General features: G+C 41.9%; 3 protein-coding genes across 3 annotated transcripts in view; all 3 read left to right on the forward strand.

The window, feature by feature from the left end:
* LOC147336382 (protein NLRC3-like) overlaps positions 1-8907 on the forward strand; it is a 26547-nt gene extending 17640 nt beyond the window's left edge. The window contains exons 6-8 of the mRNA XM_086286184.1: positions 8401-8515; positions 8558-8715; positions 8835-8907. Of these exons, the coding sequence (XP_086142310.1) occupies positions 8401-8515; positions 8558-8715; positions 8835-8907 (346 nt within the window). The remainder of the gene's footprint in view (positions 1-8400; positions 8516-8557; positions 8716-8834) is intronic.
* The window catches only part of LOC147336380 (uncharacterized), a 67026-nt gene that overhangs the window by 26630 nt on the left and 15298 nt on the right, over positions 1-25098 (forward strand). The gene's annotated exons all lie outside the window — the stretch shown is intronic.
* On the forward strand, positions 9614-13925 carry LOC147336383 (carboxy-terminal kinesin 2-like). Its single transcript, XM_086286185.1, has 6 exons — positions 9614-9634; positions 12378-12542; positions 12674-12812; positions 13051-13190; positions 13282-13356; positions 13508-13925. Exons 1-6 carry the CDS (start codon positions 9614-9616, stop codon positions 13520-13522), a joined length of 555 nt encoding a protein of 184 aa, XP_086142311.1. The 3' UTR covers positions 13523-13925.

The following is a 25098-nucleotide window of genomic DNA, read 5'->3' on the forward strand; positions in this document are numbered from 1 at the left end:
CACCTGTTTCATGCTTTTATACATAATAACAGGACACGTGTGATCTGAGCGCTGCTGTGGTTGCTGTGCTGCACGTCTTCATTTAGATAACAGAGACATCTAGTGGTTCAGAGGGAGAACTGCAGGAGGTGGAGCTGTGTTTTAGCGTGGAAAACTTTTTATCTTTTAGGCGCAGATACAAATATGACAAGTATCAGTGTGAGATACAAAAGGTCACATCAGTCAGCAGAGGGAACAGTGATCACACAGCAATGTAAGAATAGAAACATAACAGTGAATCTGGACATGTATACAGAGGGAAGCAAACAAACAGGATGTAACACTACATTAAAGCCACAAATGGGAAGAAAACAAACACAAAGGAAAATATATTTGATCTCAGGAATCCAAATCAGATGCTTTAGAGCAGGGGTCGGCAACCCTGGGCACGCGTGTCACAGCTGCCACGTGAAGGGTTAACTGATGGCACGACCATAGCTGGACTGGCCATCGGGCATACTGATGATGATTTTTCGTTTTTATGGGCTGATGATGTTTTTTTATTTTTTTGTAACGGTATAAACAATGAAAGATGGCGGATTGGCTGGATGCTGGTCGATGTGTAAAAATAAGTCAGTTGTTTGGTGGTGGCTTTGGCGGAGCTTCCACAGAGGCAGCAGGTGGATGTGTGAAAGGGGAGGCAGGAGGAGCAGAGACCCGAGGCGGTTGCCGGTCCGAGTGTCAGGTGAACTGAACTTCAGGTAAGAAGTTATGACCTGCAGTCTGTCTGGGTCAGATATAAACCAAGTTTAGGTGCAGTTTATTTTCCTTGTGCTGACTTTTTACAGTCAGTTATAATAACTCCCACTCAGAGGAGACCAGAGATCACATTAACATGTGTGTCTCTGTAGTAACAAACATGCCATATTAGCCCAGTTTATTTTTCTTATCATTGTTGTGAGGAGACCATAAATAGCATTTGTATTTTCTGTTGTACAGTTCATTTGCTGTTATGGATAAAAAGTCTTTCTTTGTTTCAAAATAGCTGATAAATATTCGCTGATAGCTGCAAACATCTGCGCACAAATATAATCCTATGAAGTGGTTCTATATAGTGTGTAATTTATTGCTAATGCAATCATATGGCACATTGACTTCTGAGGAAATGTTAGATGCACTCATCATCAGAAAGGTGTCCGACCTAAACCAGGAGGTTTAGAGAATCATAGAGTTTTTGTGGTTTGTTTTCTTTAAGTCATTTCACAGATTTTCTCTATAATTTCAATTCCTTGAATAAAACAACAAATTTAGGGGATGATTTTGTAATCCAACTTTATGTATGAAAGATTTGACTAAACATAAAACAATCTTCCAACTCAGTCGTCATTCTTATCTTGTGAAATCAAACCAAATGTTCTGTTGTCTGTAAATCAGGGATTGATGAAATCTTTGATTGCATCCATTTATGAACATGTTCTCATTCATATTAAATCGTAGTCTAAGTCCTTCTTTAGAGGGATAAATGTCATTCATTGTCTTCAAATGTGTTTCTGTTGTTTTGGGGGGAAGTTTGAAGTCCATTGTTCAAAGTCTGTTAATGAAACTTTATGAAGTTTATGTAGGATGTTTTTCCTATTTTGTATTTGTTTGAATTATGATGTATTTCTGACTCTTGCTGCCATGATGCCAGGTCTCTCTTGAAAACAACATTTTTAATCTCAATTAAATTTTCACCTGGAGAAATAAAGATGATAATAATAATTTTGTCTTCAGGGAATCATTTCTCTGTAAAACAGCTTCTTCTGAAACTCTTGTTACATTTCTTGTTTATTGTTTGCTGGTTTTAGAAAAATGTCATCGTCTCTGTGTGAACTTAAACTCTACATGTGGTGTCAGCTATAAACGAGCTCTAGAGTCTAATAACGATGCTTTTATTATTGTCTGGTATCCAACCTAACCCTGGGCCTCTGGCTGAATGTGAAACACCAGCAGATGTTAAAAACTGTCTGGGTTACACGTGCATCACGTCGTGTGCTTCCTAACATGGATATGATTGGAATCTGGGCCTGTTCAAGCGGTGCTGGTATCATTGTTGTTTCTGAGACTTTCCAAATCTTTACTGGATAAAAACGTAGCAACTGATGGATTTAACATTTAGCTCTCAGACTGTCCCAGAAAAGGCGGAGGTCTGGAAGTGTATGTGAAGCTCTGTCTTGCTGCTCAAGTCTTGTTCTCTCCATCTGCACCTCAGCCATTTGAAATCTTGGCCTTAACTATTGATCTGTTTGGAAATCAGACTGTTGTTGGCTGCTATCAGCCTCCACCTGCTTCCCCCAGCACATCACCGTCTCTGGTTCAACTTTTATCTGAGCTGCATTTTAATGACGTCTTTCAGATGGATGATTTTCATTGGGACTGGCTTTCTTCTGTGTCTGATGATTTTAAGGCACGCTGCTTGTTTTTAAAACTGACTCAAATTATTTAAAGCCTCACACGCCTTGATCCTAAACACCCAGATAAATCTGCTCTTATTGACCTTTTTTAACTAATATGCTGCGTAAGTTTTCCACATCTGCAGTTTTTGCCAACGACCTGAGTGATCACTGCGTAGTTGGTGCTGTGAGAAACACTAAAATCTCACGCTCCGAGCCCACATCAGTTTGAACTGGGGTCGTATTAAACAGGCTGACAATGTCAGTTTGGGAACATTTACAGGAGAGTTGTGTCTACTTTGTGGACAGACACGCCCCTTTTTGCCAGGTCAGGGTGAAAGGTCGGGACAGGCCTGGTTTGGTTCAGTACCGGCCGATCTCCTACATGAGAGAAACCAGGCCTGGGCAGGAAGTCTGGCTCTGATGCTGATTGGCTACGTTTTCATTAGCTGTGTAATCGGATTACTGCCTCCATCATCAAGATGTAACTATTTTTTACTTTAACGACTGACAGTCCAAACGACCGTAGGAGGTTTTGGCAAACTATAAAGTGTCTCTGCCAGCTGTGACTCCTCAGAGCTTCCTCCTCACTTAAATATCGACTCCACTCCTGTGTCAGACAAAACTGAAATGTTGCTTTAACAAACACTTTGTTGCTTCTTGCTCTTTGTTCAGCACAGTATCTGATGGTAAACCTCTTGCACACAACTCTGCTCGTAGTTCCTGCTTACTGATACCTTTTCCTTCACACCTGTCACAGTAGAAGAGGTTTGTAAGGCTTTGAATAGCCCCAACACCAGAAACTCGTCCTCACAATCGTTCTCCTTCCTTCTTGCACTTGGCTGCAAATATCATAGCTGAGCCAGTGTCTTATATTTTTAATCTTTCTCTACAACAGAAGAACACCACTATACTCTGTGTTCTCTGGTTAACTGGTCCTCATTGGTCTTACACAGGATGGTCCATTAGTATCATTTTATCTATAAATCTGTTTCTGGGTTACTGCCTCCTATTCATCAGAGTACATGTTAGGCAAACAGTTTAGTCACAGCCTGCAGTCTCAGGACATCATTACATCCACTGTTCCATCAGTTCATGCAGAGCTTGGGAAGAAGGCGTTCTCCTTTTCTGCTCCGTCTTCATGGAAAACATAACCGAAGGATTTAAGGCTCTCCGTTGATTTCACTTGCAGACTTCAAAAGACGTACACATGTTTTTGTGAAACCATCTCTGGGAACTTGTTCTCGTTTTTAATGTGACTGAGTACATTACACAAACTTTTCTCTTATTGTTGTAATTTTAATATGTGTGTCTGGAACAGGTCTCTCTTGTAAATGAGACATTGAGTCTCAATGAGCCGACCTGTATAAATAAAGCTTCAATTACAAAGTCCTTTGTATAAAAGCTCCTTCAGCTGCCAGTGGGACGTGCTGTGGCACTATCGGTTGCAGAGCCTTTATATTGTTAGTTAGAAACTACAAATATAATGGCTCACTGTATTTCAGAATCAGAGAAACTTTATTAATCCAGGAGGGAAACTGAGTTGTCATAGCAGCAAATATACAAGAAACAACAAGCACTCATATAAAGTGAGTGTAGAAACAGAGTTATGATAAATAAATATTCAGATAAATAATATCAATATATAATATAAATAATCTATAATCCAGTTTTGAGTTCCCTCCCCAGACGCCTTAACGCCCACTCACATCCTGGGCCATCTGACCTCAGGAAATCACATGATAGGGTGGGGCCAGGTTTCACAATGAGCTCACCCGAAACCCTGGCTGATTAGGACCCCCACCCGCTTTCACACCTTGGCTCATGTGATTACGTAGAGGATCATCAGGGGGTCCTTTGTCCCTCTTTGGGGGGAAACTCCCACTGGGTTTAAATCTGGGACTCCCCACCAACTGACCCTTAGAACTGAAGAAGCTTCTCAGATGAGAGGTGAAACGTCTTCAAGCAACTCAAAGAAGTCCAGACGCTTTTCTTTGCAAGCTCCTTAGTCTACAATGACCTGGATGACTGAGAACCGTCACAGACAACTCAGTCCCATATTTTAGGTTATTCTGAATAAATCGTTCATGCCCTCTCTTTGGAAAGAAGCTGTTGTGGTTCCTGGTCCTAAATCTAGTCGTCCAAAAGTTCTAAACGACTTCAGGCCTGCTGCCCTCACCTCAGTCTTTGAAAAAATCATCAGAAATGTGATTATGGAAGACACTGAACTTCAGCTTGATTCCATGCAGATTGCACATAAGCCCAATAGAGGAGTGGAGGACGTGCTTTTGATTCTACTTCACCTGATTGTCAAACATGTAGAGAGTAAAGGACTTCAGTTCATCGATTTCTCTGCTTCTTTCAATAACACAGCCCCAGATTTGAATCAAAAGACTTTTAGAACAGTTTGAAATCCGGACAAACCTGAGAAAGTGCAGTCATATAAATATCTTGATGACAAATGCTATTATTTTTCTGTAAAGCAAATTGACCTAAAAGTAAAGTAACCTTGATATGTCAGGATGTAGATGTCCCACCCAACAACGTCACCCAGCCCTGAAACATCGGTACTGTTCAAGGCAGCATTGCTGTCCACACGTCCATCAGAGTGTTTCTTTGGACTTCATGGTGTTGCTGCTCCCAGTATTCTCTGAGACAACCTCTGAGGCCGTCACAGAGCAGCTGTATTTGTACTGACATTAGATTACACACAGGTGCACTCTATTTAGTCATTAGCACTCATCAGGCAATGTCTATGGGCAACTGACTGCACTCAGACCAAAGGGGGCTGAATAATAATGCACATAACAATTCTCTTCACTCTGCTGACAAGAGATTCAACCCCCACTATGAGCACCTTCTAAAGAGCACCATTGAAAGTATCCTCACCAACTGCATCACTGTGTGGTATGACTCCTGCACTGGGTCCTGCAGGAAAAATATGACAACGGGTAGTGAGAGCAGTGGAGAGGATTGCAGGGTCCTCTCTTGCCTCCCTCCCCAGGAGATCTACTGTGCCTGCCTCATTCGAAAGGTCCTCTTCATTACAGGTGACTCCACTCATCTCTTCAACAGCGTCTTCAGTTTGCTGCCATCAGGAAGGATACTGAAGAGACCTTTTGACCTTTACATTTTCGTTAATATCTTTAAAACAGAAGCAGCAGAAACGAGAATTTTAGCAGCACAAACCAGCACAAGCGTAGCACAGTTGATTGACACCAGTTTTGTTTGATTTAAATAATGTGGGGGGGCTGGTTGACCTCTGGGGACCTCTAGAAATTTTCTTGAATATCTTTAAAATGATAGCAGCACAAACAAAAAATTTTACAGCACAAACGTAGCATAAACGTTTGATACCACTTTTGTTGGATTTGAAGAAGGTGGGGGGTCGCGGGAAAAACCAGCAAAAGAACTCGAGCAGCCGGGCTATGTAAAAGGTGTAGGGGGGCATGTTTGCGGTCACGTCCAGCGGGTGTGTGGGCTGTTTGAGTCATCTGTTACCAGGCAAACTCCAATGCAGCAGGCTGCTGAACACGCACAGACCTCCTGCATCCTCCTCTTCAGCTCTGCTTGCCCGATATCGTGACCTAAGCAGGGTCGGGCCTGGTCAGTACTTGGATGGGAGACCGCCTGGGAAAACCAGGTGCTGTAAGCTTTTGCACTTCCACACACAAACTGCAGAGGGCACTTCTGCTCCTGCTTGTGCTTAGAGGCATGAGAAGTTAACATTTATGGGTGATAAAATCCTTTTTCTATATTTTTAACATGAGAATATCAGTTTTCCATCTTGTGTTCCAGAGTAATCGGACAAAAGACAAACGTAGAACAAGGAAAAAAGAGGCCAAGTGTCTCACCTATAAAACAAAATGACTGTTTTCTGAATAGTCTCACACAGATAAACATTTGCAGGGAATACCTTTTCCTTCAAAACAAACGTCACAGACTGTGTTTTTCTTTACTGATTGTATTTGAGTAGAAACTCAGATTAAAATGGCATGAGTGCTCATAAAATGATTTAACTGTAAAAGTAGGTGTAGTGGATCACTTTGCATAGATCTAGATAAAAGTGCTGTAAGCAAAGACTACAGTGGTCATTGAGCAGCTGTTCCTATAATGTGAATCTGGGATAAAGGCACAGATTATTTGTTTGCCTTTGTTTCCTGGTTCTTTCTTTCTTATCCAAATGGAAAAAGAGAGCATAAAAGTACTGTTTACAAGCAGCTTATCTATCTCATTGTGCCCACTATCATAAAATCTTGGTTGACTGAGCACTGAGCCATCTACCACTCGAAACTGAACCTGTGTGGGACAACAACAAAGTCCAGTATACTAAGTTTCAGTAATGTGCAGTTTTTTCTGTGGAAGATGTAAATCTAAATAGATGTCCTATTGTATGCATAATATACCACTGAACTTTATAAAACAACTTCTAAAAGCAAATTTCGATTTATTTTAGATTTTCTCAAATCCAAACAGTGCTAAAAGCATGCACACAGTCAAATATTTTTCATACGAGGTGCTGAAGGTTCTGCAATGTTCTGTCAGTGCGCCCCAGGGCAGCTGTGGCTACAATGTAGCTGCCATCACCAGTGTGTGAATGTGTGAATGATGTATCTGTGGCTTTTTGTCACACTTGGAAACCACGGTGTTGTGCAGCTATTTGCCTTGTTGCAGGGTTTTTAAAAAAACTGCAGTTTTGATTTTAGTGAAAGACACCGTCTCATGACTCATTGAGTGCCGCGACTGACAAGCCAATCCGTGGCCTGCAGTCTGACGATGTCACATTTCCTGACTGCTTGGAACCCCGACTAAGTCGTCCTGTAGCCCACATCATAATGTTTCCATCTCTCTGCTTGACTGCGGGGATGCTATTTTTTGCATCACACTCCTATTTCAAAAGGTCAGTTAAAGCCACATAATTGGAATTTGGTTTCATCTCCCCACAGCACTTTCTCCAAAGTCTTCCCTGAATCATTTAGATGTTCACTGGCACTTGAGATGGGCCTATACATGTTTCTCCTTGAACAGGTAGCTATGTTAGCCTAGCTTTCTATCACTGATGCTCTGTGTGTACTGTTATGGTTCAAAATATGGGGATGGAGACAAGAGACAAGAGAAAAAACCACAATAACAACACTGGTCCGGCCGGGTTAAGTCAAACGATGATTTTAATGATCACACGCGTGGGAGATGGACACCGTATGCAGACAGCCTCAGATCTCAAAATGGTGGAGCATTGCTCAAACTCTTATAGCCTCTGGTTCTCCCACCTTATCATAAAAGCCTAAACATTCACATGCTTTTCTCTCACACGGCGCCTAAGCTACGACCTTGGCTCCCCGTTTATCTGCTCCTGCTGAGTTGGGGCAGAAAACTCCAGCATGCTCTGTTCTCTTCTAATCAGACAAATAAGGCGATGGCTTTCTGCAGCAGTATTATGCATCATAAAACAATATCATTCATCCACAATAAATCAGCAGTCTAATGTAATGCAAATCAGTTTAACTAATGCAATAGTTATCAGCTTCTTCTAATTCAGGAGAATAATGCAAACTAAAACTACATAATAATTCACAATCTTTAGTTAGGGGTATAACATGGCATAAAATAATATTATAATCTAACAGTATGCTGCTGCCTCTCTCTCATGTTACTTAAAAAATTAACCCCACAGCTTCAATAACCGTATCTAAAAATCTCTCAGTGAAAGTTACGGTTGTAGGTTTGGAAACATTTTGGGGTAGCCAGTGTTAAATAGAGACAGGGCCACATTCTTTATCTAGTCATTGTAATGAAAGAAGCACATTAAAAACTATATGAGAGTTTGCTTTTAACAAGCATGTAATGACTCTACTTAGTTTAGGTAGTCTTAGGGAGTCAAACTGAAAGTAGCATTTTGTGGATGTTTTCCCTGCTGCCCGATCCCATCAGTCTCTTAAAGCATCATTTTTATGCGCCCTGGTGTGACAGTGGTTTCATGGCGCTACAGGTTACCTGAGCACATCAGTTATATTACGGTTGAAAACGAGTGCCCGGCCTTCCAGTGGGTGTTCGACCCCTCGTGCACAGCTCAGGAGTCTAAACGACCCAGCAGTTATGGACATGTGTGTTTTTGGTGTGCTGTCCCTCGTTCTCCCTGCTTGCAGGTATATCTGTGTGTGTGTGTGGATGCCGGAGTTTCTGAGAGCACCTGTTTACAGGCACCTTCAGGCCTGGTGGGTGTGGCCCTGCCAGGTGGTTGGCCACACTTGAAGACCATCACACAGCTGATCAAGCCTTGTCAGAGGAGCTACTTGAGAATGCGGTGGCGCTCTCTCTGACGCTGGATCATTGCGTGACTTCACGTTAGTCTCTCGGCCAGTCAGTACGGATAGTCTGCCGCATTGTATGTGTCTTACGGCTGCCTGTTTGTTATCTCCCCAGGAGAAGCGTGGAGACGAGAGGGCAGCGAGCACGGGGTGCTCAGACACTGAGGAGCGGAGACAAGGAACACTAGCACTGGGAAGAGGACATTTCACGGGAGTCGGGAACGCACTGCGGATTTATTGTTATTTTCCATTCACTGTAAATAAACGCACTGCTTGCATTCAGAGCTCCGTGCCTGGCTCCTCCTTCCTCACATCCCCACGGATGACGCTGGCCAACCGTGACAAATAGCTTTTCTTAGATTCATTATTAGTTCAACATTGACAAATAGTAGTTGACTAATATCAGGAGCCAAAAAGAAAACAAAAAACAAACTAAATAAATATTTCAGACGCTGAAAATAAATTATTACGGTTGTTTAAATTTGCTGTCAGCAAGTTAGGTCTAATACATGTAGTCAATCTAATGAATCAATATTACATGTAAAAAGTACAGAACTGAAAATGAAACTAAAATATAACGGTAAATGAACTGGTTCTTGTATAAAGCCTTTCTACTCTCTACAACTTGCCTCATTCATGCACTCACTTTTTTCTATGCTTTTTCTCTGTAAGTGCTTTCTATCTAACATTAATACGCATTCATCCTCCCGATGGATGCATCGGAGAGCAACTTGGGGTTAGCGTCTTGCCCAAGGATATTTGGCATGCAGGCTGGAGCAGGCGGGGATTGAACCAGCAACTTTCTGATTAGTAGGTTTCCTGCTCTACCTGAGCTACAGACACCCCAATTTGTGGTGCTCTGGAAACAACACGTTCTCATCCCAACAGGTAACGATGCTATGTGACAAATCATCGGTATGTGTAAATGTGTTTTTTGTTCTAATCATGAATCGCTTTGTAAAACAAGACCTGATAGGGTTAAGGTTAAAGTTATGGTTAGAGTTAATGTTAGGGATAGGGCTGGAATGGACGGCTGGAGCCTCTCCTCCAAGTGTGTGTTACTGCCGCCATCAGCATTCTGTTGTATTCTGTTGTCTGCTTTTCTCTGTAAGCGCTTCGAGCCTGTACTTTTTTGCTTTAGCTGAGTAATGAAGTTGAATCAGTACTTTAACTTTCACTGGAACAATAGTATTTTTACTTCTACTTAAGTGGAGAATGTCTGATCTTTTGCCAACTCTGGCTGTCTCTCAGTCTTGGAATACCCACTTGTTGTCCAGCGGTGTCCTGGGAATATGGGAACTAGACAGACTGGGGAAACAATGGGAGGAGACACAAAGATGGAATCACTTTTACCATCTTTTATGTATTTGCTGGTCGTCTTATTTCTTCTATTTTGCAAGCACAGTGTTGCAATCATTGTCTTTGTGGTACAATGACACAGGTAGAATGCAGGTGTTTTCATGTAACACGATGCCAGAAAGATGAGTAATGTGTTTTGAAGAGAAGATAAAACATCATGTTTGAACAAAGATAAGCAGCAGACACGTCTGTGTGTGAGTTGTTCAGGTTCAGTAAGAAGGTAATATGTCTGCAGAATTTGTAATTCTTATGAAGATATTGCTTGTACAATAAATAAAATCCCTTTAACTTCTTCTGGAGAGTGTCTTTATATATTTAGTCATTTTGGGGCGATCCTTTATTTAGTAGTAACTCTAGTCGGGGATATATATCAGAGTTTACTTTCAGATATGAGCATTGTGTTTCCTGTGGATGAATGAATGAATTATTTATTTATGTAATTTTTGAAAGACTGGCTCATGTAAAATCTCTGAAAGTATGACAAAGCTCTCCTGTTACACTTTATGGACACCTGAGCGTCACCATGAGGGCCTGTCTTTATTCACTTTATTCACTGAAATCCACTTTTATAATGAATTCACAGTAATCACTGACACCTTCAGAGCATTACATTCATTAAAGACGTCTTCTACACCTACTCTTCCAGACGACCGACACATACTTCAACCACTGCAGGTTAACCAGCCACTCATCAGTAAAGCAAAAACTAAATGTAAATGTCCTCATGTGGAAAAGACTGAAACACAACTCCCATATATCACTAATGTAACAGATCCATTTAGGGAGAGTGAGAACACTAGGCTGGATGTGTTTTAATGCAGGAACATTCATCATGTCTTCAGTTCAACAAATCATTTACATTGAATATGTGAGCTGGATGGTTACACGACACAATGTGATTGTCAACAATAACTGCAATGAACGCTGGTTTGAGGGCGGAGTCAAGGAGGCCATTTACGTGAAAAGGGAAAGACCCTCTCTGAATCAAGGAGGGGGCCTAAGGGTACATCTGTCACCATCTTACAATGCTGTGATTGCAGCCGTTCTCCAACTCTCTGTGAATGGTACTCAAGACCATTGATCAGTGGTTGTTGATCAATGGTCATGAGAATTTGCATAATCATGATTAAGGAACTGACCTCCCAGCCCATTGTTCCTTCAGTCGGCTGGTTTCTCTGACTGAAAACGCTACGTCCAGAAGAACAGAATCAACTTTTGGAGATTTACTTCCCTGATGATTGAGCACGCATCAAGACCTTTTAATCAGGCCAACAAATATCTTGTACTCAATTTTAGCAGCAGCCATTGTGACACTGATGATAAAACTTGTGTAAAAGTGCGAAGCTGTAAAAAAGTAATTATAAAAAAGCGTTTTTGTAGCTGAATGTTACTGGATAGCTGTTTCATCTGTAACACATCAAAATAACCTGCTAAGGTTTAATAGGCTATAAGGAACACACTCACTTCCTGAGCCCTGGGCAATAAGAGACGTTTTGTGTTTTATGATTTATTGATATGTTTGATCCTTTCTGAGCTGCGTTAATGAAGCAGTCATTAGAGCACCATGTCCGCTAGAATAGTTCTGTAGTTTGATGCTTGAGTCGTTGCAGACTTGTTGAAACTCCCTCACCCGTCAAAGCAGCGTCTTTGTTATTCGCGTCCAGCAGATGGCAGTGTTTCACTGTCTGACGGCTGTCTGAAGCTTCAGCTGGATTATCCGTTTTCATGTTTGATTAGAGGTTTGTGTGTGTGTGTGTGTGTGTGGGGGGTTTAGCCACGAGTTGTCCACGATAAAGCATATTGAATGGCCTGTCTAATATTGTTAGAATTCTCCTTTGGGTTAGTTTCATTACTCAATCGGGACATTTATTTGGAAAAAGAAAAAAAGAGGGAAAAAAAAGAAAAGAATAAAAAATAAATAAATCCTCATAGTTTACATTTACAAATATCAATACTGAATGTTACGTCCCTCTGCAGCTTCTAATCGTCTCAGTGTTTTCAGCTGGTGCTAATTGGCCACACCTAGTCAGGTGTGGATAAAAGCATACCTGAGGCAAGCTTCCCGGCAGTGCACTAGTCTTTGCCTTGGTGGCACCAGCCATTTTAGCCAACCTGGTTTTCCATTTTAGGATGAAACCTCTTCTCACCCACACTCTGCTATTCATCTCTGTTTTTATGTTGCGGCTTTTGAGCCGGGTCGTAACACTGAAGATTACAAAGATCAACATTAAGACCAGTCTGTGCATTCAAAGCAGTGACAGAAAAGAGTGTGGGGCATTAACCCCCACTCACTTCACAGTTCACGTTCACAGCGAGCTTCGTCGAAATTTACAATGAGACCCTGAGGGACCTTGTGTTCACCGGCAAGTCCAGCAAGAGACCTGAGCATGAGATCCGCAAGACAGCCAGCAATGAATTGACAATCACTAATCTCACCTATGAGCGGGTCTCCAATGAGGATCAGGTACAGCAGACAGACATCTGTAGCTCAGAACAAATTAATTTCAAATCTGCTGACAAATTGTTACCAAACTTTGAAAATACATCAAACTTTATCGATGCTCTATGTTTTAAAACGTTCCCTCGTCCTCTCAGGTTCTCCGTCTGATTGCTTTGGCCAATCAGAATCGCTCCACTGCCCAGACAGCCCAGAATGACCGCTCGTCTCGCTCCCACTCAGTCTTCCAGCTGGATATTGAGGGAGTTAATGCCGGCAGGGATGTCAAGTGCAAATGTATCACACTGGAAGTACCAGCATCAGGAATGTGGTTTCTTCTTTTTGGATCTATAATATTTAGTCTGGTTAGTTATTGTTACTGTAACCAGTGCAAAATCTGCTCTGATGACTCAACGTTAATGTTTGAGCCCCTGAGCGCTAAAAGAAGTGTTTTGTAAAGTATTAAAACTACCTTTAATGGAAGGAAAAACGGATCACTGCTTCCTATAAGAGTTGGTTTTCTCTGTGTGTGTAGCCACTCTGTGCCTGGTGGACTTGGCTGGCAGTGAGCGAATGGTGAAGAGCCAGTCTCAGGGTGACCGTTTCAAAGAGATGACCGCCATCAACAGCTCACTGTCCAACCTGGGCGTCGTTATCGCCGCTCTGGCCAAAAAGGTCTGCAGCTGCAGTTTCTGTAGTCTTAGATGTCACACCTGCTTTCTTTACATTTACAGTATTAATGATTTTTTTGGCCTTTGTGTTCCAGGAGACTTACGTAGCTTACAGGAACTCGAAGCTCACGTACCTCCTTCAGGGATGTTTGGGGGGGAAACGGCAAAACGTGAGTTTGTTGACATCACAAATCTTTATAATGACGACACATAAAACTGAAGGAATTTATCCCCAAAAAATATTTAACAGCGTTTGATCTCACCACTTCAGATTGTGACTGTTTATTCTTTGGCACTAATTTTGGATGTCTTTATTTGCAGCTTGATGTTTGTTAACATTGCTCCGGAGCCCGACAGCTTTGGGGAAACTCTGAACTCATTGAGGTTTGCCAGCAAGGTCAGTGCAGTCTTGTTTCCAGTGTTCATTGGACAGAGTACATTAATGATGTCCTTACATCAGCTGTTTATGGTAAACCAAAGCCATACTCCATATCCATTTTAATACCTTGGTGTGTAATTCATACTCACATTTTGTCTGAAGAGTAGGGATGTTCCTGGCGTCTTATTTACTAGTCGACTAATCGAGGGGGAAATAATTAGACTAACCAACTAATGTAAAACTAAGGAACATTCAGATATTGAGTTGATTTTCAGAACTGATTAATAGAAACTGTCAAACTAGACGCAGAGGTATCTTAAACCATTTATCACATTCTGTTAAATACAAATGAAAATGCATTACTACAAATGATGTTCTATTAAAATATGACAATCATTTGAGAATCTAAAAGTACGTCTAAGTGTGGCGAGAATGATTCAGGTAATACATTATACAGCTGTTTTCTAGTCAGGTTGTGGGGGCAGCAGGAAGGACTACTCCTGACCACAGCTGATAGATGTAAACTGGCTAGCATGACCAAGGATGCTGGGGCCTCCTACTGGTAGGACGTGCCCAGCTGGAACAGCCTCCTGGCCAAGGTGGCTGTCACCTTTTGATGTGAAGGAGTAGTGACTCTACTCTGAGCCCCTCCCCCATTGACTTAACTGCTCTCCTAAAGGAGAGGTTTTCCACCTCTCAGGAAACTAATTTCCTCTGCGTGTATCTGCGATCTCAGTGTTAACAAGAAGATCAGGGTAGATTAATAGATTTATGGTGTTTCTCAACAACAGTGCACCATCTGGTGGTAGATCGCTGCCTAACATTTAGAACACAATGTACCAGCATTGGGCATCAATTGAAATTTTAACAATTAGATTGAACAACTGGTAAGTCTGATACAGACTAGTGACAATTAGTCGACTAGTCACATAAATCCCTGATAGAGCCCACAGAAGTGGCCTGCACCATATGCGTGGCTTGCTTTGCAGTTTAACCCTCAGTAGGACCTACAGCCATTTTTCATCCCCAGCGTTTTTTAATATTAGGCCATTTTCACTGTGTTGAATAGAATATAGCCAAACCTTCCGACCCTTTTTTTTCTTTTTTCTTTAGAATTGCAGTCTCCGTTTATTAGATTAGCTTAAAGTGGCTAAGCTACAAACCGCCATCCACATGAGGTCCTAGAGCCATAAATCGCCCCATTGAAACCCATTATAAACGCTATTTTTCACTGCAGAATTATTACCATTAACGTATGGGTGATGGCTTCTGTTTCGGTTCCGTGTTGGACAAGGGGCCTTAGAATTGTAATTTTTTTTTATTTGGCCACCGGGTGGCGCCCTTGTTCCACATGTGACGCCTGCTGGAACATAGACCTTTTCCAGCAGGCTGCTCGAGACATACACCCGGGAAAGGCAGACTCATTCCCCGAGTGCAGCAGCAGCTTGGCCCGCTGCTCGTTCGGGACCATTTTCTGCCCTTAGGGCTGTTAGAGGGTGCATTTTGACCTTTATATTTAAAAATAAATAAAATAAAGGTCTCTCTGCCTAAAAGAAAAAAAAATTGTGTCTGTCTCATTCTAAGTTTAGATAAAAGCCTTCCCTCTTTGAAGTACACCCTGCAATGCAAACAAATCTAACATGAAAATAAGAATAAAAAACAAATTAGACTTTATTTTGTCGCCAACCTCAGCTTGTTTATGCAGGTGCAGGCAGGAGAGGTTATAAGAATAAGCCATAGCGCGGGAGTAGGCATTTTCACGATGGCACGGTACCGAGGAAGTAGTGGACATCCTGATGCGCTCTGACAGCGAGGATCTCTCCTCTTCATCTGCCGAGAGTGACTCTGATTCCGGGGGTGACACGGATGATTCGTCTCTCGACACTGATCACCAGGAGTCGTCCTCTGATTTTTCTTCTGAAGATGAGAACGAGGGGAGGACGCCGGAGGAAGCAGCGGCGTGGACCTCCAAAGATGGGAAGAAATGGTCCGCAACAAACGCCGAGACGCTGCGCTACGTCGCAGCACCCACGGGGCTTATTCCGGGACCGACCCACTACGCCGTAGCCCGAATTACGGACCCACTCTCCAGCTTCAGGTTGTACATAACTGATGGGATTATACAGCATATAGTTGCAATGACAAACCTTCAGGGCAGACGCTACATCTCATTCTGGAGAGATTTAGATAGCAACGAAATGCTCGCTTATGTGGGGCTGCTAATTTTGTCCGGTGTATACCGGTCAAAGCACGAGGCCATCGCCAGCCTTTGGAGTGAGAAAACGGGAAGGAAGATTTTCCGTGCCTCAGTGGCTGAGAAAAGATTTTGTCACATAACCAGAGCGCTCCGATTTGATGACAAACTCACCCGACCTGCACGACGTGCGGACAAATTGGCTCCCATTCGGCAGATATGGGACATGTGGGCACACCGCCTGGGGATGTTGTTTAGTCCAGACCGGGACCTTACGGTGGATGAGCAGCTGGTACCGTTCAAGGGAAGGTGCAGTTTCCGCCAGTATATCCCCAAAAAGCCTGCGAAATGCGGCATAAAGGTCTGGGCAGCATGCGATGTCAAGACATCATACGCCTGGCGGCTGCAGGTTTACACCGGGAGAGCAGCGGGCGAACCGGCCGAGGTAAACCAGGGGATGAGGGTCGTCCAGCAGATGACTGACGGGCTCCATGGGCATGTCGTCACAGTCGACAATTTTTTTCACCTCATCTGAACTGGCAGAGGAACTCCTCAAAAATAAAATGGCTCTGGTCAGCACAATCCGCCAGAACAAAAAAGGAATCCCACCCGTTTTGCGCCAGATGAGAGGGAGAGCCGTCTACTCCTCGATCTTTGCCTTTTCAGCGAAACAGACCCTAGTGTCGTACATTCCCCGACGGGGCAGGAATGTGCTTTTATTGAGCACGAAACATCGCAGGCCGGAGGTCAGCGATGACGAGAGAAAAAAGCCAGCGATCATCACAGACTACAATCGATGCAAAGGAGGTGTCGACAACCTTGATAAGGTGGGTGTCATTACGCATCAGTTACGCACACCTTTATTCATTTTTCTTCATATATTCTTGTGTAAAATATACAGAGGTTTTATGTTGTTTTTTTTTTGTTATGTTTATTTTTTGTTAGGTTGTCGGCACCTACTCCTGCAGGAGACGGACCAATCGATGGCCAATGGCCCTTTTTCATCACATCATAGACGTCTCCCTCTACAACGCCTTCATGCTGTGGACCTCCGTGGATCAGGCCTGGCATCAGCAGAAGCCACACAGGAGGAGGATGTTCATTGAAGAGGTGGGAGAAGGCCTGATCACGCCCCATTTGTCACAAAGACAGCGTCTTCCCCGCTCATCAGCCGCTGCTGAGTTAGTAAGAGATGCGCAGGATGGTGCTGCTGCAGGCCCCTCTGGAGTGACAAATCCCAAGGGCAGGAAGCTCTGTGAGCTCTGTGTTGGGAAAAGGAGGCGAGTGGGAAACACATGCAGCAAATGTGGAAAATTCAGCTGCCGAGCCCACAGCAAATTTGTCTGCAGCCACTGCTCTACCTGAGCAAGACATTTACCCCCCAGCCACACACACGCCCCCCACCCTCTCACTGCTTTCTCACTTTCTCACACTCTCTTTCTCTCTCATACATTTCCCCATTCCCAACAACAATATACATAATTACATTTACCATATACATGTTCTTGTTCATTGTTGAAAAATAAATGTTTATTTGGTTCAAACTGATCTTGTATTTTTATTTACATAATGCTTTTTATTTGATTTTAGATGGCAACAAGGTAATATGCATTTATTGGGGCAAGAGTGAAAAACGTTCTCCTGCAAAAAAAACTAACGGCCGATCAAAATGAAGGTCAGTAGTAATTTTTAGACCATCCAAAGGCCTAATTAAAAGTACAATAAAATATAACTTTCAAATGTATTTTATGGAAAATATTTAATTTTTTCATTTTTTTTGCCAAAAAAGGCAGTGTGCTCATGTGACAAAACCGGGATATAAAAGGTTAAAATCGCGAAATATAATTAAAACTTTATATGAATATTTCAAGGAGAAGTAGGTCTAAAATATTGGCTAATTTAAAGTGGAAAAATATTAATGTATAATCTTTTTATAGCACTTTTTATGGCGTGGTCGATTTTTGGCTCTAAGTCTTCATAAGGGGTACTTTTTTTTTTTTTTTTTTTTTTAGGACTTACCAAGGGTTAACCACCAAAACACTCGTCTGCAGTGGAATTTCTTTGAGCTAATCGATTCATTTCATCTTCTAATTAATGTGGAAAATGGTGGCAAAGGTGGATGAAATGAGTGATTCCTAGAGTTACATTTTATTGCCTTTTTTCTTTCCTTTTCTTAAAGTTATGAAGGCATCTTGGATGCCATTTCAGTGAGTGGGGGTTAATGCCCCACACTCTTTTCTGTCACTGCTTTGAATGCACAGACTGGTCTTAATGTTGATCTTTGTAATCTTCAGTGTTACGACCCGGCTCAAAAGCCGCAACATAAAAACAGAGATGAATAGCAGAGTGTGGGTGAGAAGAGGTTTCATCCTAAAATGGAAAACCAGGTCGGCTCAAATGTTCTGTGAGTCATAGGAGTCTACTAACATTTCCATGATAGAACAAGGCTGCAACCTTTGTACACTATATAAGGCAAAGAACTAATTAGCCTCATTTTGTTTTCATTCTGAGGCTTGTTTTTTTTAGCACATACAAACAACTCTTCTTATGAGAATATTAGGACGCGTCTTGTATATATGATCGGCTCGCACATGGCCCGAAGATTGGTTTACCTTCTGCCATGTTGAGGCCCAAAACCCTGAGGACAGAAAAAAACAAAAAAAACCAAATGGTAGGTTGTCTCTGTGTGAGAGACGTTGGCATTATACCCGATATTTTTTTAAAAATGCAATGTGTGGATTTCTTTTACAGACAACATCTGCCATGTTGTGGACCGCTCAGTCTCCCCCTCCAGCACTGCTAATCCAGATGTTGGATCTGTGTTTCCACAAGTCCCGCGAATTCTAGAGACTTATTCATCATGAAGAAAACAAGACAGTCGATCGATCGATTATTTGCGCAAGGGAGGCCACCATGAAAATGACCTCTAGATCCTCCTCCTCCTGCTGCCTTTATTGAGAGACCGTTCACACAAAACACGTGTGTGTGTGTGTGTGTGTGTGTGTGTGTGTGTGTGTGTGGGGAAGGACAGTGGAATTTCTTTCATCAGAGTTAAAACAATGTACAAATGGTAAACATAAAAATGACAAACATTTAACAATTCACTCTAACACCAGACCCCACCGACTCCGCCCCCCTCTCCAGGATGCTCACAGGACTCTGCAGGATCACACCCGTCTGAGGAAACGGAACTCAACATTAAACTCGCAACCTTCCACCTGCTGTCGACGGCACTGAATGAGTATGTGCAGGAGATATGTTATGGATGCCAATCCGGTCACCCCAGCCAGTTACAACAGAGTTGCCTGTTTGAGCTACCTGTGTTTTTCTTCGAGATCTACTATGATGAGGTGATGGAAAAGCTCCGGACGCCCCGATTCATCCCGGCCATCCGTCTGTTTGTTTGCTCATACAGTGTCAGTGAGGCTGAAGCACAAATCATCAGCACTGCAGAGCGTCTTCTGTGTGAACTGAGATCAGTGCCGCACATTGTTTGCACCACTGATGAGAATGTCGGATACCTGCTAAATACCAATCATCACACCCACGGAGTTAAATCAGCGCTGCTCCACATGATTGGAAACTACTGGTCTGGGAGACACAAGATTTAATGTACATCTGTTATAAAAACCTTACTGTGCACTACACAGAAAATGAAATAAAAACGTATGCTAACACTTTTTTCTGGTCATTTGTATTTGTGTTTGGTCAAAGTGATTATGGAAAACACGCTGAGAAAAATATATCCCAACCCTGCACACCCAGGGGGTTTAGGAAGTGTAAAGAAGCTCCGTATCGCTGTCAGTGAGGCAACAGGCTTAAAGCCGTCATTACCTGACGTGGAGCGTTTTTAAAAGGAGATGACACATATACTCTTCATAAACCTGCAAGGATAGAGGACACAGAAATGCAAGGATACAGAAATGCAAGGATACAGAAATGCAAGGATACAGAAATAGAGTTTTGGTTAACGGGACTGACAAACAGTTTCAAGCTGATTTGGTTGACATGCGTGAATATTCTGCGGATGATGATAATGTTAGGTACTTATTGACATGCATAGATGTGTTTTCTAAGTATGCATGGGTTAGGTGCCTTGAAACCAAGACAGGACAGGCTGTTGCTGAGGCTTTTGGTGATATTCTGAGAGAGGGCCGTGTGCCTGAAAAACTCCAAACAGATTTAGGGAAGGAATTTTATAATAAACATTTAAAAAACTAATGGAGCAGCATAACATCACACATTTTTCAACCTTTAGTGAAATGAAATCATGTGTGGTAGAGCGTTTTAACCGCACCTTAAAGGGGAAAATGTGGAAATACTTAACATCAGTTAACTCGCCAAGATATGTTAATGTGATCCAAGATCTTGTACAGTCCTATAACCTGTCTTATCACAGCTCTATCAAAATGACCCCACCGAGGTGTGCAAAGATAATGAGAAAGCAGTCTTTAACACCCTGTACAAAATGAAACCCCAAAAACCGGTGACTTTTAAATTTAATGTGGGCGATACAGAGAGAATATCTAAACTACGAGGCATATTCTGAAAGGGTTACCATCAGACCTACACAGACGAGTACTTTACCATAAAGGAGCGTTTAGGAAGAGACCCTCCCGTATACAAACTAGAGGATCTCACAGGAGCTGCGGTGAAAGGTGTAATTTACGAACCTGAGATACAGCAGGTGACTATTGACAAAAACAAAAGGTTTAAAATAGAGAAAATACTTGGCAGAAAAAAAGAGGACCGAAAAAAGTTAGCGCTGGTCAAATGGCTCGGTTGGCCTTCTCATTTTAATTCATGGATCCCTGAAAAAGACATCATTGAAGTGTGATTAACAGAGACGCCGCAGCTCTGCATACTTTCATTCTGCACTAGACAAAGACTGAGGAAGGAAGGAAGGAAGGAATGGATAAAACGAACAACAACAACGCAGGCTTTTATGTGAGCCTCTTCTCGAATGCTTCAGCACATGTTTATCCAGGCAATAAGAAATCTAATTTTAGAACAAAGCTAGCAAAACCTATTGTTTTAAATGAACCGTATGAGGTCGGTGTTATAGAATTTCAATACAGTGAAGTTAGTAACTATGTTAGTGTTATGGGCCCTATAGGGGCACAGTTCTCACATTTAGAGGGAGACTGGCAGAAATCTTAGGATTCAAATCAGAAGACCCGTTTGTACTTCATTATAAAAACACATACGCACCACATCCTGCAGACGTATACGGCGGAAAATAGAACATTTTTATTTATGCAGATATTGTTGATTACCAGCTTGTGGGTGACGCCCATGCGCGGCTATTAAGAGCAATAAATATAACAGACGATGACCGTCGGGGAGCCATTCTTCAATTTGACAGCCCACACTGCACACAGGTCTCGAAATCCTTAATCCATGACATAGAAATTGATTTGATAGACGACCAAAATCAACACATACCGTTTTTCAGGCTGGTGGCGAATTGAATGGTTATATTGGGACCAGCACGCAATGTGGCGCAGGTCTGGGAGGTTTGTTCAGCAGCCTGTTTAGAATTGCTGTACCATTGTTTAAAAAAGGAGTCAGCACAGTCAAACCCCACCTAAAAACAGCAGCATCAGGCATAGTGTCTGATGTGATATCCAACATAACCAAGCCAACATCTACTAAGCAGGATGGCAACGGCTTGTATGTGTATACACCCAAACCTTCTAAGACCCCTCCCACTGCACTTCTTTTTTAGCTGTCTGTACTGTTGATCAGTCATTTTGATCTGTCAGTCTTTACTGAAGAAGTGTTTTAGAATATTTTCCCTAACAGTACTGTTGATCAGTCAGCGGGATAACACCTTTCAAAACATTGAGCGATATCTCACACAGAGCATTAATAAAATCCATGCTTGCATTACAAATAATATTCCTCCGTACGCTGGGTGGGGATTTATACAACAACTCCAACAGTGCAATGTTTCTCTGCATCTGTGAATACGACATCCTTTTTACCGCTTTAGCCGTTTTTTGGGTATATAAACAACTTGACGATCTGACAACAAATTGGTTCTGAGGCTTAAATAGTCAGGCGTCTTAGATTTATAATCGATTAGAAGATACCCGTATGGGCTGGATGTGGCATCATTAAAAGCTTCTAAGAAGTATTTTGTATTACCTGGAAACATCTGTCTTTGCCTTCACTCTGCGCTCCATCTCATCCCAAACCATCTCCACTGGGTTTTGGTCAGGTGACTGTGGAGGCCAGACCATCTGGTCAGCACTCCATCACTCTCCTTCTTGGTCAAACAGCCCTCACACAGCCTGGAGGTGTGTTTGGTGTCATTGTCTTGCAGCAGGAGGAGCAACCACTGCACCAGCGTAGAGTTTGGTAATCAGTCCAGAGGTCCAGAAACTTCATCCTGATGCCTAATTGCAGTCAGGGTGATGCTGCCAGCCCATAGATGTCTGTGCCTCCCTCCACTGATATGCCTCTTGGGTCATTACTGGCCCACTATCAAACTGGCCACGCAGAACGATGTTACAACTTCTCTGGACCCTTTCATATCTGTCATATGTGTTCAGGGTGAAAAACACAGTCTGCCAGTGGTGGCCTGATAATTCTGGTATTCTATGGCAAATGTCAATCATGCATGGTTCCAGTCAGTGAGTACAGGGCCTGCTAGAGGACATCAGGCCCTCAGGCCACCCTTATAAAATCTGTTTCTGATTGTTTTGTCAGATACAAGTACAGGTTACTGGTCTCTTCTCATACCAGTAGTGACACTGGTATGAGGAGGAAAAATATCAGTGTCCCCCACCTGTAAAACCATCCCATAATGACTGTAAAGAGTCTGTAGGATCTGGTCATGAAACAATCACAAATTAATATTTTTTAGAATAATTTCCAGAGTCATAACACACAGCCAGCAAAACATGGGAAGTAAATTCCAGGAAAATAATGAAACCTTGCATAAAATGCCAGTTAAAGTCCAAAACTCTGTGACCTGACCCCAGCCACAGTGTGGGCTGTGGACTATGTGGAGGTTGAAGTGTGGACCCAGAAGCAGACGCGTGGAAACAAAAGTTTAACCAAAAGCAAACCGTTTATTCAAGGCTGGTGAGCAAAACAAAACAAAAGGCAGGAGCAAACTAAAGGAAAACTAACCAAGACTAAAGTGGGGAAACTAAACACTGGGAACATGGAAAACTTGGACATAACTGTCATGGTGGGGTACACCAGTGTTATGATGAAGTGGACCCAAGTGCAGACAGGGAAGGAGGCAGAACTAAGTTTTGAAAAAAAAGGCAAGCTGTTTATTTAGGCTATAAACGTGAATACAAAATGAAAGCATCATGAGCAGTGGCAAAAACTAAACTGAAACCAAACTAGGAAAACTAACTGACTGTGACAAAACTGTGATAACTTTGAATCAACTGTGATAAGACCTGACGGGAGGCAACGCAGACGACCTGACACTGAATAAAGAAAGACAGAGGACTTAAATACAGACAGGAGGTGATCAGGGGAAGTGGAAACACACGGGGGAACAGCTGACTGAAATGAACATAATGATGCCATGGCTAAAGTGAAACTAAACAATGTAGGGACAATGAACAAAAGGAAAGTCATACAATATATACACAGAGGGATGATAAGGGAAGTGGAAACACATGAGGACACAGCAGGGACAAATTAGATGTGATGAGACAGGAGAAAGCAAAACTGAACACACTGAACACAGGACACGAGACTTTCCAAATAAAACAGGATACAAACTAAGAGACACGGCTCGACACACATGGACCGACATGGGGACACTGAATGAATCACAAGGAGGGGAAACATCAACAAAACACAATGATGTGACTATGGCGACTATGGAGGAAGACCAAATACAGACGGGAAATTATTTTTGATAAAAGTAATATTAATTTGACTAATGGACAGGCAGTGATAAACAGCAAACAAGCTGCTTCGCTTTACAGTCTTTGTTTTATCATCTGCAACTCCTGCAGTGTGAAACAGTCTTGGTATGTCAAACATAAAAACATTTTAGATACCGCTTCATCAGGTTACATATATATACCGTATTTCTTCATCAGAGAATCTATAATGTATTAAACTAAAAGTGTACACCTGGTTTAAAGAGTATTAACTAAATAAGAACGTGACAACTTTCAGTCATTAATGTAGCAGAGACAGAGTCTGACTAAAGGGACATCACAGTGAGACCTGTTTGATCTGCAGACACAGTCTCTCTCTACTAAGAGTGTGTTTGACTTTAACTTTCACACAAAATGATTCAGCTCCTCTAAACCCTCCAACAAACATTTCCAAATGCTTAGAAACATTTTGTGTTTCTAATTACTAATGTTCCCCAGCCCCAGCATTCCCACAAATCTGTCTGTTTCCTTTTTTAAAGTTTCACTGTCTGTCTTCTAAACTTCGCTGATGCAGCTGGTCGTCTTTGTGTGAATCTGCGTGTGAAGGTAATCGAATCAGTATGTATTTTTTTCTGATAATATCAGCTGTGTGCAGCTTCGCTCCAGCACAAACCATAGCATTGTTCATGATGACAGATATGAAGGAGGTTGACTTGTAACACCGCAGTTATGTGAGCCGTCATTTGTAAGCCTCTTAAACTTTCTTGCACTTTTACACAAAGTTTTATGGTAGTGCTTCTTCTTCTTTGGGGATTTTTGTTCAACAGACTGAAAAAAGCTGTAATATATTTTTGAAATATATTTAAATTGGTATTTAAAGGACTATAGCATATTCTAATTAGATTTATGATACTGTGTTAAGACAGTAAAATTGTGCATGTGTGTGTTTGTGTGTCTGTCTGAATTTTGCTGGTACTGCACTGATATATGATCGTTGATGATCCACCTGACTAGTATAAATTAGAGTTTTATATAACAGAACAAATTTGATATCTGTAAAAATATTTTTTTTAATTCTTGCTTACTAGCTGACACTAAATTTCTAACTGATTCCTCTTCTGGGACACCCACACTGTGTGCAGTTTCATCTCAGCCCACTGTGTGATTGCACATTAAAGGACATTTCTCCCCAAATTCAATAAGCTCAGTGGATTATTATAACAGCGTATCAACAATTCATTTAAGAAATCCTTCTTAGTTGTTGTCATGAAAATCTCAGTGGATTCTTGACTTTGCTCGTCTACTCTACAGCCTGGATAGTTTCATTTCAAACTGCTGCCGTGTTTCTGCCAAATTAAAAAACAGTTCTACTCAAATTCAACAAGGTTCAGTTAATAAACAATGATTAACAAAAGATTTTGTTCATATTTCATTATATAATTCTGATCCATCAAAAATATTCCTTCTTACACTCAGAAAA

This window comes from Aulonocara sp. 'chitande type north' Nkhata Bay, linkage group LG3, assembly GCF_057382095.1.
Source record: "Aulonocara sp. 'chitande type north' Nkhata Bay isolate Kocher_YH1m ecotype deep benthic linkage group LG3, A_spYH_male_GT1.1, whole genome shotgun sequence".
Classification (NCBI taxonomy): domain Eukaryota; kingdom Metazoa; phylum Chordata; class Actinopteri; order Cichliformes; family Cichlidae; genus Aulonocara; species Aulonocara sp. 'chitande type north' Nkhata Bay.

Excerpts from the sequence above, each read along its gene's own strand:
- LOC147336383 (XM_086286185.1), top strand. The coding sequence starts at position 9,614 with ATGCTATGTGACAAATCATCG. Across the intron at positions 9,635-12,377 it reads TGCTATGTGACAAATCATCG|TTCACGTTCACAGCGAGCTT; the intron begins GTATGTGTAAAT and ends CTCACTTCACAG. Across the intron at positions 12,543-12,673 it reads GGGTCTCCAATGAGGATCAG|GTTCTCCGTCTGATTGCTTT; the intron begins GTACAGCAGACA and ends TCGTCCTCTCAG.